The sequence below is a fragment of the Stegostoma tigrinum genome, chromosome 5 (assembly GCF_030684315.1).
Source record: "Stegostoma tigrinum isolate sSteTig4 chromosome 5, sSteTig4.hap1, whole genome shotgun sequence".
NCBI classification, from domain to species: Eukaryota; Metazoa; Chordata; class Chondrichthyes; order Orectolobiformes; family Stegostomatidae; genus Stegostoma; species Stegostoma tigrinum.
Window position 1 is genome coordinate 31315699 of NC_081358.1, and position 20207 is coordinate 31335905.

Below are 20207 nucleotides of genomic sequence, written 5' to 3' on the forward strand. Positions count from 1 at the left end.
CTTTTCCCTCTCACCTTGAAATCGTGACCCCTAGTAACTGAGTCCCCCACTTTTGGGGGGGGGGGTGGAAGCTTCTTGTTATCCACCCTGTCTATACCTCTTGATTTTGTAGGCCTCAATCAGTTCCCCCCACCCCAACCTCCATCTTTCTAAGGTAAATAATCCTAATCTGCTCAACCTCTCTTCATAGTTAGCACCCTCCCTACCAGGCAACATCCTGATGAATCTCCTCTATACCCTCTGCAAAGCATCCACATCGTTTTGGTAATGTGGTGACCAGAACTGTACTCAGTATTCCAAATGTGGTCGAACCAAAGTCCTACACAACTGTAACAGGACCTGCCACCTTTTGTTCTCAATACCCTGTATGATGAATGAAAGCATGCCATATGCCTTCTTGACCACTCTATCGACCTGCATTGCCAACTTCAGGATACAATGGACCTGAACACCCAGATCTCTCTCTGCATCAATTTTCCCCAGGGCTTTTCCATTTACTGTATAGGTTGCTCTTGACTTGGATCTTCCAAAGTGTATCACCTTGCATTTGCCTGGATTGAACTCCATCTGCCATTTCTCTGCCCAACTGTCCAATCTATCGATATTTTGCTACGTTCTCTGACAGTCCCCTTCACTATCTCCTACTCCACCAATCTTAGTGTCATCTGCAAACTTGCTAATCAGGCCATCTACACCTTCCTCCAGATCATTTATGTATTTCACAAACAACAGTGGTCCCAACACGGATTCCTGTGGAATACCATTGGCCACAGTTCTCCATTTTGAGAAACTCGCTTCCACTCCAGCTCTGTCTCCTGTTGCCCAGCCAGTTCTCTATCCATCTAGCTAGTACACCCTGGACCCCATGTGACTTCACTTTCTCCATCAGCGTACCATGGGGAACCTTATCAAACGCCTTTCTGAAGTCCATGTATGTGACATCTACAGCCCTTCCTTCATCTATCGACTTTGTCACTTCCTCCAAAGAATTCTTTCAAGTTGGTAAGACATGATCTTCCCTGCACAAAACCATGCTGCCTATCACTAATAAGCCCATTTTCTTCCAAATGTAACTAGGTCCTATCCCTCAGTATCTTCTCCAGTAGCTTCCCCACTTCCAATGTCAGGCTCACTGGTCTACAATTTCCTGGGTTCGCCTTGCTACCCTTCTTAAACAAGGGGACAACATTAGCAATTCTTCAGTACTCCATGACCTCACCCGTGCTCAAAGATGCTGCGAAGATATCTGTTAAGGTTTGGTTCGAGTGTTCCTTTGGTTTAAAATAACAGTGCCAGCAGACCAAATCCTGAACTACTTCAAGCATGTTCTTCGGATTTTGTTTGTAATTCTGATTCTAAAATTGATGCTTTGTAATACAAATACATATGTGACATTTCTTACATTCGCCATACAGCATGAATAGACTATCTTGACATTTTTTTGAGTAGAAGCGCTATGTAATACCAAACTAATTTACAGATTTATAGTTTAACCTCCTTTAGTCCTCCAGCACTGTAGTGCCCTAGGAGAGAAGTGCTGAAAATTTCTTTCAATTTTAAACTAGCTATGGGCGTTACTTTTAATTGAATATGCTTATTAGCATTTTAAACTAAAACAAAACATGGAATTAGAAAATGCTACTTCATAAAAAGTAGAGACTTTAAATGTTCATCTATTTCTGATGGGGAAGTGATCATCACAGTAATACTAGACAAATAAACAGTCTGTATGTATTATTCTTCATTGTCCACCACCTTTTACTTGGTTTCTGAAATTAACAGCTACTAATAATGAAAAATAAGAATCACATATGAAAATATTCATTTTATCTTTTCATTTTGAATGCATACTTCTGGAGATCAGAGGGACTTTTGCATATACATCCACTATTCCTGAAGGTAGTGTGTTTAAGGTGGCATATGGGACACTTGCCTTTATTGGCAAAGATTATGCTGTAATTGTATAAAATGCTAATTGGCCACAACAAGAACACACTGCAGTTCTGGTCATCATAGTGTAGGGAGAATGTGAATGTACTAGAAAGGGTGCTGCCTGGGCTGGAGGGTCTGAATAAAGAGGAAGGATTGGATAGGCAGGTGTTGTTGTCTTTGAACAATGAAGATTGAGAGGAGAGCTGTTTGAGATGTGTAGGCATTGATCAATCACTTTTCTCATTGGAAGAGGGGTTCATAACGGGGGGCATAATCTTTTACCTATTACCTTCAATCTAGGAGGTTGTTAAGGGAAAGCTGCTTTTAAACAGACAACAGAGGGAGTATGGAACACACTGCCTGAAATTATAGCTGAATCAGAAATTTTTGTAAAATGTTATTAGTATTCCTATAATCAGTTGCGTTCTCATAGCCTCCAAAGCAATGGGCTAAGAGCTTGTAACTGGGGTTAGTGAAGTCAGCACAGATATAATGGGCTGAATGATCTCAATCACTCAATCATTGTGTCACATTGACAGTGAAAAACACATTGTGGCAGAGATTAGTGGTAGAAAATTAGGAAAGTTTTTAAAAGCGAACAAATGATGACCAAAAAAAGGGAGAAAAATAAATTTTAGGGGTAAACTAGCAAATATAAATGTAAAAATGGACTTATATTACAAATATTATTTAAATAGATTGTGAAAAGCTACAGTACAGAGGGATTTGGAGATCCTTGTAGGAATCATAAAAATCATACAATTTCAACAGATAATAGAGAAGCCAAATGAGCTATAGACCTTTATTTCAAGGAGAATTGGTTATAAAATTGGGGAAGCCTTGCTAAAAATACAAGGTACTAGTTAGACCACAAATAGAATACTAGAACAATTTTGGTCCCCTTGTCTAAGGAAAGATAATACAGTACTGGTTTTGGAGTCCAGAGAAGTCCATTACATTGTTCAAGATATGGAGGACTGTTCTTATGAGGAGATGTTGATTGGGCTTGTACTCAATTAGAGTTTAGGATGGGTACGAGACCAAATGGAAAGGCGGGGTGGAGGTCAAAGGGGGTGGGGTTTGGGTTAGGAAACCAAGGGAGAAGGAGGACCAGGAGAAGTAAAGAAGAGGGGGAACCTGCCTTGCCAGGCCTTTTTTCTCCCTCTCCTCCCCCTTACCAACTCCTAGCATTTTCTCCTTCTCCCTTCTTTACTCACCCTGCTTGTATCTCAACAATGACAATTGAACAGCAAAAGGAAAATATGTAATACAAAAGTTATGGATTTGCACCTAGTCAGAGAATATTTGTTCAAGCTTGCAATTGCATTGTCTGTTCTGTCCTCATATGCTGTTTGACTTAAGTGCTTACAACATTTGCTGCTTTTGTTCTTGATTTTCAGTACCTACAATGTCTTGTTTTAACCAAAGAGGTGCAATGGAGATATTGTCAGATGTTCTAATGTTGCAGCTTACTGTGAATTGTCAAGCAATGCTTGTTAATATATATAACAATTTCATATCAAAACCAAAAATATGCATTTAGTGGTAGGCAGTCACTCTTGTATTTTTTGAAATATGCTGTATGTGTAAATACAATCAAATTATTGGTTCAGAAAGTCAGAATGCTGCTAATAGTTGCAGAGATCCTCAATAAATCTCTCAGTTCATGTATATTACCAGCATATGCAGCTGCTCAATATTGTAATTATAATGAAACAGTTGTCTACCATGATGCTACAGTATATTGATTTTTAGCTTGCCTTTACTAAATTTCAAGGAATGGTCAATGTTAAATAGCAGTCAAAATTGTTAGTCAGATGATCATTAATCTTGTTCGCTTGACAGTTTTTGGATACTGACAGAGGATCAATTAGTCAAATATGATGCTACAGGATGGGCAAATGGGAGGAATGTTTTAGGTGTACAGCTCTAGATGATAACACCCTTAGAGGATTTACTAATAACTGATAAATTTTGGCAGCTGTGGCAAGGGAAATCGGTGACTAACTAATTCAAATTTCTGCTGTGAAGAAAGAAGTAAAAATGCCTATTTGTGCACTGAGATGATTATCAGTTGGACTTTCCTTGCGGGATTATGTTGCCCACAAAGCGGAGATATTAATAATAGCAATGTTGTTTAACACATTGCAAACACACAAATGTGTGCAAATATTTGGAAATGCACTGATCTATGTAGACAAAATGGCAGCTGTTTGTGGTCAACAATTCCATAGCCTGCAAAGGCATTTTAATGAACCTGTTTTTGGTGATTGTTGGATTTTATTCCGTCTGACGTTTTCCTATGGAAAAGAATGGGTTAAATACAAATTGGTGTTTCAAATGAATTCGTTCAGTTTGTCATATGCTGAGGCTGCTTCTACAAAAAAGGGTATTGATATATTGATGAGATAGATATTGAAGATGTTACTCATAACAACCAAGAGCACTAAATAATCTACAGGTCATCTCAGACTTACCATCAGGGGCAACAACTCATGACTCACGAGTGGCACTGGACCTTACACTATCCAACCTGGTATCACAGTTCATGTCAGGGGTCAAAATGCCAGCACAGGAGTGATGCTCTCTGATGAACTAGGCCTGAAACATCAGCTTTTGTGCTCCTGAGATGCTGCTTGGCCTGCTGTGTTCATCCAGCTTCACGTTTGGTTATCCAGGAGTGATGTGTGTCTGGGACTGATAATCAAGTAGCCAATGGCTTTTAACATGAGAGGTTTGGCAGTTATATTGGCCATGCCTAGAATTGGGGTATTATCCAATGATACACGTTGCTATGGTATCATTAAGTCATCAGCAGATGCCACTACAAAACTAAACTACTACATGCTGAAACCTGAAATAAAAAACAAATGCCCAAAATACTCATCAGGTCAGGCAGCATCTGAGAAAAATAGTTAATATTTCAAGATAAATCATCAGAACTGAGAAAAATACCAATGTAATATAAAACAAAGAACAGTGATGCTGGAAATCTGAAAGAGAAACAAATTGCTGAAGAAACTCAACAGATTTAGCAGTTGAAAGTTTTAAGCAATTGAAAAGTATGGGGTGGGGTTGGAAAAACATGTACGAAAGCATAGAGGGGGAAAGAAAATAAACAACAAAAAAATTGTATGGTACAAAAACCGAAGGAAGTATCAATGCAAATACAAAATGAGTGTGTAGGTGAGGTGTGAACAGTTGGATAGCAGCTGCCCATATCCAAAGTAAAGAAATAATAAAAGAAGAGAAAACTCAATTAGTGGAAAATAAATCATAAAACAAAATGGAGCATAAGGGTTATAAGTTAACATGAACTCTTTTGTGTTCAAAAGGCTGCAGGGTATCGAGTCGAATATATTCCTAACAACCCTAATTTTCCTCAATAAAAACTGAAAGAACTGTTGATGCTATGGATCAGAAAGAAAAACAGAAATCAGTGGAAAAGCTCAGCAGGTCTGGCAGCATCTGTGGTGAAAAATCAGAATTAATGTGACATGGAAACATGGAATGTAGGAGCGGGAGGAGGCTATTCGGCCCTTCGAGTCAGCTTCGCCATTCTTCTCAATCATTTTTGACCATCCAACTCAATAGCCTAATCCTGCTTTCTCCCCCTAGCCTTAGACCCTATTCACCCCAAGTGCTGTATAAAGTTGCCTCTTGAATACATTCAATGTTTTGGCATCAACTACTTCCTGAGATAATGATTTCCAAGGCTCACCACCCTTTGAGTGAAGAAATGTCTCCTCATCTCCATCCTAAATGCTCTACCCCAAACCCCATACTGTAACACCTAGTTCAGGACATACCCACCTTCGGGAAGATCCTCCCTGCATCTACCCTGTCTGGTCCTGTTAGAATCTTATAAGTCTCTATGAGACCCCCACACATTCATCTGAACTGTAATGAAAACAATCCCAACTTAGTCAATCTCACTTTGTACATCAGACCCGCCATTCCCAGAATCAGCCTGGTAAATCTTTGCTGCAGTCCCTTGAGAACCAAGAGCATTCTTCCTCAGAAAAGGAGACCAAAACTGCACACAACATTCTAGGTGTGGCCTCACCAAGGCCTTGTATCACTGACACAACACATTCCTGCTCCTGTACTAAAAACCTCTTGCAACGAAGGCCAATATACCATTTGCCTTCTTTACCGCCTGCCGCACCTGCTTACTTACCTTCAGTGACTGGTCCACAAGGATACCCATGTCCCACTGCTCACTTCCCTCTCCCAATTTACAGCCATTCAGGTAGTAATCTGCATTCTCGTTTTTGCTTCCAAAGTGAATAACCTCACATTTATCCAAATTATACTGCATTGAGCCATTGATTTGCTCACTCATCCAACCTATTGAGACCATGCTGAAGGATCTCTGCACCCTCGTCACAGTTCACCCTCCCACCCTGCTTGGTATCATATGCAAACTTGAAGATGTTACATTTTGTTCCCTCATCAAAATCATTAGCAAATATTGTGAATTGCTGGGGTCCCAGCACTAATCCCTGTGGCAACCCACTAGTTAATACCTGCCAATTTGAAAAGGACCCATAAATTCCTACTCTTTGTTTCCTTTCTGCCAACCAGGTTTCTATCCATCTCAATACACTTTCCCCAATCCCATGCATTATAATCTTGTACATTAATTTTTTTATGTAGGACTTTGTCAAAAGCTTTCTAAAAGTCCAAATATACTACATCGACTGGCTCCCCTTTGTCAAATCTACTAGTTAAATCTTCATAGAATTCCAACGGATTTGTCAAGCATGATTTCCCATTCATAAAACTGTGCTGATTCCGTCTGATCCTGCCACTGCTCTCTAAATGCTCTGCTATAAAATCCTTGACAATGGGTTCGAGAATTTTCCCCATTATCAATGTGAGGCTTACTGGTCTATAATTCCCTGTTTTCTCTCTACTTCCCTTTTTGATTATTGGAGTGATATTAACCACCCTCCAATCTGCAGGGACTGTTCCAGAGTCTTTAGAATCCTGGAAGATGACCACTAATGCATCCACTATTTCTAGAGCTACTTCCTTAAGTGCTCTGGGATGTAGATTATCAGGGTCTGGGAATTTATTGGCCTTCAATCGCAAATATTTTTCCAGCACCATTTCTTTACTAATAAAGATGAAGAAATCATATTAACATTGAAAGATATTTATTTTTAAAAATATGTATTGGTGTCCCCATCCATACACAGATGTATATCAGCATTATAAATATTGTTAGTTAAAAAGCAAATATTGTAAACATTAAAACAGTTACTTAATTTGCTAAAAAAAAGGACCAATTAATAGGTACGACAAGCACTTTGAATTTTTGGTGCATAACAAACATTCTTACTACCACCTAGTGTTTGCAGTAAGCCAGTAAATCAGCCAGAACTGAAAGCATCTTAACTCATTGAGATTTTTTTAATTTCTGGAGTTGACTAAAATTTTCTAATATCACTAATATAGTTAAATAGTGCAAAAGATACCTCTACTATCTTCCTTTTTTTTAAAAGAATTTATACAGTATTATAAGTGCATATATTCCTGGAATTTCCTCTGGATTTGCATAAATGTACAACTGTAAGTGGATGCACATTAAATATGTGGTTTAATAGATGGCAAAATATTTACTGAGATTTGCCTGTGTAACTACAATATGGTCAAGTTTCCAAGGTCTTCTAAGTCAGCCCAGAAAGTCTCCATCTAAATAAATCTCACCCTCAAAACTGGCCATGCCCCCAAGTCTGAAAAAAATGACTCCAACTTCTGTGCGTATTAGCACATTACACATGGATCCTAATACACAGGAGGAAACTAGATATAAAAGGGATCATTTTTTGTTCTGGTCTTTTTAATGCACTTTCATGATCTAAATATAAGATTAAAAATTAAAATACTTTGTCAGTCTGCAGAAATTAAACCTGCCATGCCCAGTGTGTGTAAAGACTTGAAATTTAAATTCTAAAACTCCAAGAAAAAGTACACCTCAGTGTTTTCAGGCTTTCTTATGGCCCCTCATGTTTTTGTTGATTTACACACAATTTAAAATAATTGAAATGCAATGTCATGTAATTGGCCATGGCAGAATGAAGGCCATATTGAGTATGTTCTCATTTCTAACTCCCAGGATGCTTTAGAGGAGAAAACTTCAATTTTTTAATGATAACAACTAATGTATTTTACAAAGAAAGACATACAGTGTCCAAATTCAGTAAATTGTGACACGTTAGAGTGATACCATTTGTCAAAAACATTAGATGTTCAGGCAGCCAGTAGATGAAAACCAAGACACAAAATTACAATTGGAAAATATAAAGCAGAGAGACTATCTGGACTAGCCATCAGGAGTTTAAATGATGTCAATGCAGCAGGCTCAGAATTTACAAGATTCCTGATTTATGAAAGTAATGCAACACCTAATTATGGTTCAATATGAAGGAAACCTGGATTAGCCACAACATGCGAAGAAAATGGGCCACTTAAGAACATACCTTAGAAGGATGTATTGAATGTATAAAAAAATTGTGCGTATTGTCATCAAAAATGATTTAAAGGGGATGAAACTGGAATTGCCAGTAGTCCAAGATGAGACTGGACAAAATTTAACTTTAACTTAGGAAAGTAGGAAGTGAGATTCACTGTGAGGAAGTTTTATTTTTCACACAGGCATATGAAAGGCATTCTAAAAGTGATCATGAGGATTATGTCGCACAGCCTTCAAACTATGGAAAACTACAAAACCACCAAAAGGGAAATGTAGGATATTAGGGTGTAGTTAATTGTTAGGTTGAGGCCTCCTAGACTATGAACCTTGAGGGTTGGGGAGAATTTCTGACTGTAATTCCTAAATTGATGATGTACTTCTGTCTCTCAGAAAATCATTTGCTTGATTCTCTTTTTATTTGTATGGACAGCCTGAAGTGATAGTGTAGATTTTTGCTATTCCAATACCTACTTTCTGTCTCTAAATAATATTCAAAAGATGACCTCACCCCCATCCCAGGCCCCAAGAAGACTTTCCACATCAAGCAGATGTTCACCTGCACATCCACTGTACCCGTTGTGGCCTCCTCTACATCGGGGAAACCAAATGGAGGCTTGGGGACCACTTTGCAGAACACTACGCTCAGTTTGCAATAAACAACTGCACCTCCCAGCCGCGAACCATTTCAACTGCTCCTCCCATTCGTTAGATGACATGTCCATCATGGGCCTCCTGCAGTGCCATAACGATGCCACCCGAAGGTTAGAACATAGAACATAGAACATAGAACAGTACAGCACAGAACAGGCCCTTCAGCCCACAATGTTGTGCCGACCATTGATCCTCATGGATGCACCCTCAAATTTCTGTGACCATATGCATGTCCAGCAGTCTCTTAAATGACCCCAATGACCTTGCTTCCACAACTGCTGCTGGCAACGCATTCCATGCTCTCACAACTCTCTGCGTAAAGAACCTGCCTCTGACATCCCCTCTATACTTTCCACCAACCAGCTTAAAACTATGACCCCTCGTGCTAGCCATTTCTGCCCTGGGAAATAGTCTCTGGCTATCGACTCTATCTATGCCTCTCATTATCTTGTATACCTCAATTAGGTCCCCTCTCCTCCTCCTTTTCTCCAATGAGGTTGCAGGAACAGCAACTCATATTCCGTTTGGGAACTCTGCAGCCCAATGGTATCAATGTGGATTTCACAAGCTACAAAATCTCCCCTCCCCTACTGCATCCCAAAACCAGCCCAGCTTGTCCCCACCTCCCTAACCTGTTCTTCCCCTCACCTATTCCCTCCTCCCACCTCAAGCCGCACCTCCATTTCCTACCTACTAACCTCATCCCACCCCCTTGACCTGTCCGTCCTCCCTGGACTGACCTATTCCCTCCCACCTATACTCACCTACAGGCTCCATCCCCGCCCCTTTAACTTGTCTGTCTCCTCTCCACCTATCTTATCCTCTATCCATCTTCGATCCGCCTTCCCCTCTCTCCCTATTTATTTCAGAACCCTCTCCCCCTCCCCCTTTTCTGATGAATGGTTTAGGCCCGAAACATCAGCCTAAGATGCTGCTTGGCCTGCTGTGTTCATCTAGCTCCACACTTTGCTGTTACAAAAGATGGCTGTTCTTTTGATATTACAGATGGCATAATTTCCATGCTGACTTTACTTCAAGTAACGTGATTCCAAATAAAACAAGCCCAATCAATTCTCAAGACAAGCAACCATAACAAGACCTATCATATTAATGAATGCAATTCATCAAACAAAATATTTTTCTTGAAAAAAATCTATTATTTCTTACTTAAGCATAATGGCCTGGGAAAGAATGAGGTATTTGTGAAACTGAGAATACATAACCATTACACCAAAAGTGAATTACATAAAGTGAAAATTTTATGTTTCCATCTTGTGAATGGTGACTACGGTTGAAAAATAGCATTTTGTTAACGCTTTCATCTTGTTCTCATCAGGGCAATCCGCAAGACATGGCAATGTAAAAATAAACAGTATTTCATACTGTATGAGAAGACAGAGTTGATTGGTTGGCAAGTTTACTTGATTGGTAAAGATGTTGTCTTGAAGAATGCAATAGTTAGATATTGACTGATTGTTAATTCCCAGGTTTTGTTTTAGCTTATACCAAGTTGGTTTAACCTTGATTGGTCTAAGTCTGGTCCTGAAAAATGAACCAGAAAATGGCTGTCATTTGAGTTACAGTTGAGTTACAAAAAAGCACAATACAGAGCATGTGGTGTCCATTAATGCTCTCAATGGTTTTAGAGAGAGTTGGGCACAACGGGGGATACAGTCCTTTAATTCCATCTCCAACCCCATTTTGATTTAGTCCCTGCCCTCTCTCCCTCTCTCCCTATCTCCCCAGCACTTTTGATGGTTGCCTGTGCCCTTAATGGGCTTTGCATGTAAATATTGAATTGGCTACATGGGTGTTTTTATTGTTGGAGGTTGAGGTGGGGGTGGTGGGTGTTAAAAGGTGGGGAGTGGGTCTTCCTGAAGAGGTACTGGCTTAGTTTTGTTTTTGCAGATTCTTGAGGGCGTTGAGGGAAAGTGGTTCTCCAAGCTCCACTAATTAATTTATTTCCTACCTCTGGCAAGCATCTTTGACTCCATCACTTTGGCACTTATTGGTATGTGATGATCAGTCGTTGATCAGTTCTGATCCAAATCATCAGTTATCATCCTCTTTACATCAAAAGGACATCAATTTCAGTACCAAAATTGGCTACCATCCAAAATAAATAGACTCTCCAGATATCTAACTCTTAATAATACCCTGATCACCAGTGTACATGAGGCATTAAGGCTGTTGATTCTATTTGCAGGCTGATGGTGCCAGGTTTGGGTAATGAAAATTGACCCTAGCTGATCAGGTGTTTTAAAACTGAACTGTTTGGATGGTTAGGTACAAAGACACGTAAATTCAGTGAGAACATTTTCTAAGTCCAAGAGTGTAAAACACATGCAGAGCATCTGTCAAAAAACATGAAGATTCATTCTAGATTGAGGAGTTTCATTGTTAGGCACCAGTAGAGACACAACAGTGTGAATCAACTGCCCAAATTAACTCACTCCACTTAGAGGATTGATGCCACTGAAACTCAGCCGATATCTATGCTAGGATCCAAATCACACCTAAAGAGAGTCATAAATCTCACCAAATACATTAAAATTTGCATTAAAGGACGTTTATCCATATTAAGACACAATTTTAGGTGTTTTGTAGTTTGGATAAAATGCTATACATTGTCAGAATATAATGCAGGCTTAGTTAGTTTAAGGAAACCAAAATTTGGCACATATGACACTGCTTTCAAGTAAAGCGAATCAAACACCCACTTGACACATGCAAGTGTCCAGTTCTAATTTTCTGATTTCTAATGTGATTTTATACATTATAGAAATAATCACACATAGATGCCAAGTGAAAGATTATATTTAATGCCAAGAATTAGATTAGCTACCTACATTGAGTTCTGTCCTTTAACTCAATAAAAAGTGGTTGAACAATAAATTTATTAAATATTAGTACTCTACATTTCACATAACGTTAAATTAGAAATACTCAATAAATCTGTATTTTCACTAATAACTTATTGCTCTACTTTTGTATTTTTGATATGTAGTGACACACACAAAACAATTACTAAGAAGTAACAATAATAAAATGGTAGTGTTAATTGGCAAAGTTTGACTACAATGCAAATAAATCTGTTTTAAGTTATTCTTCAGAAAAGTGCACAGACATCCCAGGAGCATATGTATAGCAGAACTGTAACAGCTGTTGATGGAATTGTGCCAAATATATATCTCTTTGATTTAAGCTATGCTCATCACACAGTTCAAAAGGAAACACTGCATTGGGAGCCACACATAACACCGAGGAACCTACAGAAATGAATAAAAATTAGTTCAATTTATGGTTATCCACTACATCCTGTATAAGCTAAAAGTACACAATGGGGCTTCTAAACATTAAATGCATTCTGGACAAAAAAAAACCCAGATGGTAGAAATTTGAAACAAAAACACAAATTGCTGGAAAATGTCAGCAGGTCTGGCAGCAACTGTGGGGAGGAATCAGAGTTAACATTTTGGGTTCAGTGACTCTTATCAGAACATTCTGGTTGGCATAGTGGCTCTGTAGTTAGCACTCACTGCTGCCTCACAGTGTAAGGGACCAGGGTTCAATTCAACCCTTGAGTGACTTTCTGTGTTGAGTTTGCACATTCTTCCCATGTCTGCTGGGGTTTCCATCCACAGTCCAAAGATATGCAGGTTATATGGACTGGCAATGCTAAATTGACCATAGTGTGCAGTGATGAGCAGGCTAGGTGGATTAACCATGGGAAATGCAGGGTTACAGGGATACAGTCGGGGGCTGTGTCTGGGTGGGATGCTTTTCAGTGGGTTGGTGTGGACTCAATGGGCCGAATAGCTTTCTTCAACACCATAGGGATTCTATGCTGGCATATTCCAGCAGTTTCTGTTTTTGTTGAAAATGCATCCTTTGTTTGCAATCACAATCTGGAATTTACACTTTTGCTTTAAGACATGCAACTATCATTACCATGCCTTGCAGTGATGGACATTTCATACAGCAAAACTGCAATGACAGCATCCTGTTCCAGCACTTTGTTTCTCAGGCTGAGTTTGGCATGTGTTTCAGACAATGACATTCTGTGAATTAGAAAAATATTCAGAAGTCTAAAACATAAATGCTTTAACTGTTGCTCTAATGAAAAAGGATAAGCTGTGAAACTCTACATGCTTCTATGCAATTCAATTCCAATAACAAATCATGTTTCACATTATATATAGCTTTGAACTATATATAATTTGAAAACATTTTATACATACTTTTAAAAGAGAAGACAATTACCTAATCAAATGATTTCTAGGAGAGTTAAACTGTAAGACAAAACCTTAAATATTTAACTTATAATCAAATTACACATTTTCAGTTATTATTTTGCACCTATGCAGAACATAGATGCAATATACAATATAACTAATATAATAAAATGAATATGCAGAAGGGATGTTTCCCCCGACTGTGGGGTTCTGGAACGGGGGCGTAGTTTCAGAATAAAAGGCAAGCCATTTCAGACTGATTTGTGGATGAGCTTCTTCATTCACTTCAATCACTGGAATTCTTTACCTCAGGGAGTAGTGGAAGCTCAGTCATTAAGTAAATTCAAGGCAGATATTGATAGATTTCTAGTTACTAATTACGCTATAGGATATGGGAATAGTACAGGAATATGACATTGAGGAAGATGATCAGCCACGATCTAGAGGATGGAGCAGGCCTAAGAGACTGAAAGGCCTGATCTTACTCCAATATTCCCATAACAATTATAACTTAAAATTTGAATAGATTATTAAGATCAGGTTTGTCTCATTTGCTGCCTGTAGTTGTTGAGAATGAATGTGTGCATGTAAAGAACCAGATTTTCATCCTGGAGGCTGGTAAAGAGACTCTGGAAAATGGTCAATGTGCCCACTTCAGGAGATACTGGCTTCAGAGGAGCAATTTCTATCACCTACATGTGGGTGCTAGATCATAGTATCCCTACAGTGTGGGAACAGGCCCTTTGAGCCATCAAGTCCACACTAACACTCAGAGCATCCCACCCAGACCCACCCCCCTATAATCCACCTAATCTACACATCTCTGACACATTCTGGCAATTTAGTATGGCCAATCCACCCAGCTTGCACATTTTTGGACTGCGGGCAGAAACCAGACACCTGAAGGAAACCCATGCAGACACGGGGAGAATGTGCAAACTTCACACAGATAGTCACGTCAGGGTGGAATCAAACCTGGGTTCCTGATGTTCTGTCCTTGGGCCTGTACTGTTTGTAATTTTTATTAATGACTTGGATGAGGGGATTGAAGGATGGGTCAGCAAGTTTGCAGATGACACGAAGGTTGGAGGTGTCGTTGACAGTATAGAGGGCTGTTATAGGCTGCAGCGGGACATTGACAGGATGCAGAGATGGGCTGAGAGGTGGCAGATGGTGTTCAACCTGGATAAATGCGAGGTGATGCATTTTGGAAGGTCGAATTTGAAAGCTGAGTACAGGATTAAGGATAGGATTCTTGGCAGTGTGGAGGAACAGAGGGATCTTGGTGGGCAGATACATAGATCCCTTAAAATGGCCACCCAGGTGGACAGGGTTGTTAAGAAAGCATATGGTGTTTTGGCTTTCATTAAAAGGGGGATTGAGTTTAAGAGTCGTGAGATCTTGTTGCAGCTCTATAAAACTTTAGTTAGACCGCACTTGGAATACTGCATCCAGTTCTGGTCGCCCTATTATAGGAAAGATGTGGATGCTTTGGAGAGGGTTCAGAGGAGGTTTACCAGGATGCTGCCTGGACTGGAGGGCTTATCTTATGAAGAGAGGTTGACTGAGCTCGGTCTCTTTTCATTGGAGAAAAGGAGGAGGAGAGGGGACCTAATTGAGGTATACAAGATAATGAGAGGCATAGATAGAGTTGATAGCCAGAGACTATTTCCCAGGGCAGAAATGGCTAGCACGAGGGGTCATAGTTTTAAGCTGGTTGGAGGAAAGTATAGAGGGGACGTCAGAGGCGGGTTCTTTACACTGAGAGTTGTGAGAGCATGGAATGCGTTGCCAGCAGCAGTTGTGGAAGCAAGGTCATTGGGGTCATTTAAGAGACTGCTGGACATGCATATGGTCACAGAAATTTGAGGGTGCATACATGAGGATCAATGGTCGGCACAACATTGTGGGCTGAAGGGCCTGTTCTGTGCTGTACTGTTCTATGTTCTATGTTCTAAAACTCAAAATCCCGGGAATGTGCAGGGAATCCTGGAATCAGGTCACTGATGCCTTTTTTCAAAAAAATGTTTCCCAAATTCCCTACTGAGTGAACTGTTGTTTTGTATTCATCAAACATGGGATGTGGGAAATAAAGTAAATCTTTTCAGTATCTGGCAATTCCAGATCAGGTCCACGTGGATATTGAGTAAATATCTCTCTACTCTACTCCAATATAATGTATCCTATAACTTCAAATTAGAAATGCACAAATATCCATTATCTTTCTGGTTCTGTGGTATTAGGAAACATTGTTATTTTAAAATATGAGTTTTATGACTAATTATTTCATGCCTTCACTGTGTTTAGCATACTTTGAAACACAAGGGATGCTGGAATATTAACAAATAGTGTTTTTCACATTTGTTGTTTTTTTGCAGTAGTCCAAAAGAAATAGGTAAACAGTTAACATATCCTCTCATTGAAATGTAGGCTATCTCATAGGATATAAAGGGGGCTAAGAACATTAGAACTAACTCTATTAGAGTCTCAATTGGATTTTTTCAATAATTACATTTGCTTTGAACAAACTTCACTATTTTAGCTGAGATTGGTTACAAAACTGCTCCAACATTCAGCTGATGCTACAATTGTTCTCCCTCAATCAATAAGACCATATATTTTATTCACAAAATATTACTCAGTGATGAATTTTCATAAAAATAACTTACAATGCCTTCAGTGCAGTGGGGGAAATTTTAGATCCATGGACAGGATCAGTTCGGACTCTCCGGCTTGCAGTGTAATACCCTTGTATGAGCCTCTCGGCCTCGGAAGTAAGTTCAGCCTGCTGGTTTCTGGCAAATGCTAGCAGCTGATCAAGATGTGTTTTAAATCAGGAGACATACAGTCACAGACTGATCAGAAGCACTCCAGAAGAATATATCTTACTTAATTCCTAAATACACATTTACTCAACTATTTTTCAATTTATTAAGTAAAACTGCAAATTTAGTAAATGTGTATTAACCAAAGAACTTATGACATTTAAAACAATTTCAGAATTGAAACCCGTTCCTCCAGGTGAATCACATTTTATTTTAGACCAGCAAGTAAAATGTCTAAATCCTTCACATTCAGAAAATGGACATACATGAAGAACTAAGATCGAAGCTAGAGAAACTAATTTATAAACTGTAATGAACGCAAAGGCATTGCCATTTTTATAGGAATTAGTCATTAATTTGTGCTCTGTACAGCTGATTTTCATTCTTAATCTGATTATCACCATGTCCTTAGAGGAGGGCTCTTAAACTGATATGATTTTGTTCTCAATAAATGTGTTTAAAAATTAAACACAATTAAAATCAACCTTTGCATTGTTGCTTGGAATCCAAAGGTGTTGAAATGTATTTTTAACACTTGATATGTGTTTTACAGCTCACCCTTATATTTATAAAAACTTAATGCTTACGCCAGGAATCTACTCATGTTGTCTGGCAGTTTTTCAAAGTTGATCAAGGGCCTCTGATTTTATCTTTAATTATCAATAGTTCTTTTCGATTTAAAATAGTTGCTCAAATTTTACAACCTTTTGTTACAAGAGTTTAACTCTTGCAGCATCAAACTGCCACCAAACAGCAACTGGTTTCTCCTTAATGAGTCAGAGTGCACACAAATGATTGACAAAAGGATTTTACTCTGCATCCGCAAATGAAAAAAAAGCCGTGCTTATCAATCTTCTTAATCACTGCATGACCATGATGTTATGGCACTGCTCGTGTATTTTTGAAATTCATACTATTTTCTCAAATATATACTCTTTATCATAAAACTAGTCGTTTGACCAGACATATAATAATAATCAATCTTCCTGCACTTGCAAATATATGCATTAATTGACAATAAAAACAGGAGTGGCTTTACAACAGTACAATTTGGAGCAGCATTTTAGTGTCTGATTCACCTGAGCAGCCTGATCTAAGATCCTTCAATGAACCATTGATAGCTGTTTGATGAAAAGGGCACAAGAATTATTTTAGAAGAATTTTCTGTGGGCATAGGAGAAGCACTGGAAAGCTCTTCTTGACCTCAGAAAAAATCTTACAGGTTTCTATAGGTCCATCATCCAGATTTAGTTCTCCTTTCTTCTCCGTATGTCCTCCCTCCACAAGCCAAATCCATTTCCACCTCTGACAACTGGCACGCTGTAATGCAGTGTTTCTTTGGTGCTGACAGCTCAACAGCAACTTTCAAATGAGTCATTTACATGGTAGTTCACGCATTCCAACACCAGCTTTGGGTCGGTGGCACGGTTAATTAACTGCCATGGTCCTTATTTCGGGTGACAATCAACCATTTAAGAATAAATTAAAATTACACCACTTTGGTCACAGATGAATTGCAAAGAAAATTACTATGACAAGAATGAAAGTAAATATTTCAATCATTTGTGAAATGTGTTTACAACAAAACCATACATTAATTTGGGTGTTAGTTAGGCAGGTACCATATGTAGATATACTTTAATCTTATATTTATGGTCATTTCAGCATTTACACAATTTGACAGTGAAGGTCCTAAAATAAAAATAAGTATTAATTCTTATTTAGTCAACACTATTACAGTCAACACTGTTGTAATAAGGTTTTCTTTTGGTTCATGGATTAGCAACTAGACCAATTTCTTATTTTTACCTTTTGATATTCTTGTGTTGTAAATTTCTGCAGTGCTGGATAAAGAGGCTTGCTTGGATTCATTGCTTCACTCAGTACATGCTGTATTAGATGCACAGGGGAATGGTGGTTGGATGATTCACCACAGTAAATCAACAGACCAAAACCATCGACCAGATTAACTGGGACTGAGCTGATGTCCTAAGTTAAAGAAACAACAAAAAATCAACAAGTTTTAAAAAGAAAAAAATGTATAAATTAAAACTGGGCATCTTTTGGGTTCCTATCTCATTTGCACCTTAAAACAATAGTAGCAGAACCAAATAAAAGGCTATGTTTCAACACCAATTTACTGTATGGGTCCAGCTCATTTTAGTCATTGGGTAGGTTTCATGTAAGTAGTTGAAGCATCGCATAGAAACCTCATGAATATATTTTAATTGAAATCAGATGCCACAGTAATGATTCATGAACAAATTTCATCTCTGCTTGCTGATTTACTGCTTCCAACTTAACCAGTATGGCATTCCATGTTCAGACCCAGTTATGCTGTGCATTCACAAAAAGCAGTTGGGATTCAAACAATAAAAACTGATTGCTTATTTGCTATTATACTATACCTGTCATCTGTGAGCTTCAAGGCTTAAAAGGTTTGACATCTTTCTCTCTAAAAGCGCTATGCTCCCCCGCTATGCTCAGAGTACTTCAAGTATTTTGGTACAGTAGCTCAGAGGTTAGCACTGCTCACAGCACCAGAACAGATCAATTCCAGCCTCAGGTGACATTCTGTGTGGAGTTTGCACATTATCCCCATGTCTGTGAGGGTTTTCTCTGGATACTCCGGTTTCCTCCCACAGTCCAAAGATGTGCAGGTTAGGGGGATTGGCCATGCTAAACTGCCCACAGTGTCCAGGGATGTGCAGGTTAAGTGGGTTAACCATGGAAATACACAGTTACAGGGATAGGTTAGGGGGCTAATTCTGGATGGGATGTTCTTCGGAGATTTGTGTGGGCTTGTTGGGCTGAATGGCCTGCTTCCATACTGTAGAGATTTTACTCTATGATTCATCCCAGTTAAGATGCAGCTGCACCTTCACATCGATGACGTGCTGGAGCTTTATCCTCTACTCCAGTGAACTACTAACAGGAAGAATGACAGCTCAGTTAATGTAAATACGCATTGTCATACACAAAGGACTCCTGAGGTGCAGTGGTAGTGTTCCTATCTCTCAGCCAGGAAACCTGGGTTCAGGTTCCACATGCTCCAGAGGTATGTCACAAGATTTCTAAAAGGGTTGATTAGGAAATATATGCACACTTGACAAAAAGGTCTTTTGTGGTGCAGTGGCCTCTCAGCTAGAAGGGGTGGATCAAATCCCACCTACTTTATAAGTGTGTACTAACACCTCCATACAGGTTAATTAGAACTCATATAATACTTCACACACTCAATATATGTTCAAACTGAAAATCACCCCCCCATTTTGCTTTAAACAACCCTTGGAAGGATTTAACTTGACACAAATATTAATTAATAATTGATTTGTAGTCTGGACACAAAAATCTGATAAGTTTCCGAAGTGGCCATGCAAAACAATTTTCCATTTAAAAATAAAATTAACATAGGTGCAAGTATTCTTAACATGATATTAGCTATAGTGAGGATTTGAACTAATGATACTGATACAGTAACTATTACTTACTTTACGCTGCTAAAATGACTTTCGGATTCCTCCTCAGTGTTTTATCCCAGTACGAATCATGTTTTTTTCCCTCATATGAAGATTCTAAGCCCCAAAGTTATGAAAACCTGGGCTTATTCAAAATCATCACTTTCAAACCTTAATCTTGTTAACATTGAACAGTATAATCATGGAAGAAAGGTGAACTTTGAAATTGATATTGACTTGAGGAATCAGTATGCCTAGCATGGTATGACTTTGACAGGGGGCAACATATTTGAATAATACGAGATTAGAAAGCATCGTAAATAGATTTGTGAAGGGTGAGTCATGTCAGACTCACGTATCTTCTTTTTGAGGAGGTCACTAACATGGTGCGCAATGGATACCTGCGCATATTACTTACTGTCTGTCTCCAATCTCTCAACCTATTTCAGCACATGCCATAAGATCACCTCCAATTCTGTGGATATTCATTTTTACTGATAATCTTCTCCACAAGAGACTATCAAATATACTCCTGTTTTTTCTGGTTCTCTCCCCCAACCATCCCTCCACACCCCACCAAGGAAAGAAAAACATTTTTAAGCTTAGCCTTCTTTGGGCTGTAGTT

The 20207-nt window shown here is 38.9% G+C and overlaps 1 protein-coding gene across 2 annotated transcripts in view; it reads right to left on the reverse strand.

Annotated features, from left to right (window-relative positions):
* Positions 1-12166: 12166 nt before the first annotated feature.
* mcmdc2 (minichromosome maintenance domain containing 2) overlaps positions 12167-20207 on the reverse strand; it is a 41456-nt gene continuing 33415 nt past the window's right edge. For both annotated transcript variants that reach the window (XM_048529707.2, XM_048529706.2), the window contains exons 11-14: positions 17934-18113; positions 15969-16111; positions 13016-13125; positions 12167-12333 (exon numbers count right to left, since the gene is read on the reverse strand). In XM_048529707.2, coding sequence (XP_048385664.2) covers positions 12167-12333; positions 13016-13125; positions 15969-16111; positions 17934-18113 — 600 coding nt within the window. The remainder of the gene's footprint in view (positions 12334-13015; positions 13126-15968; positions 16112-17933; positions 18114-20207) is intronic.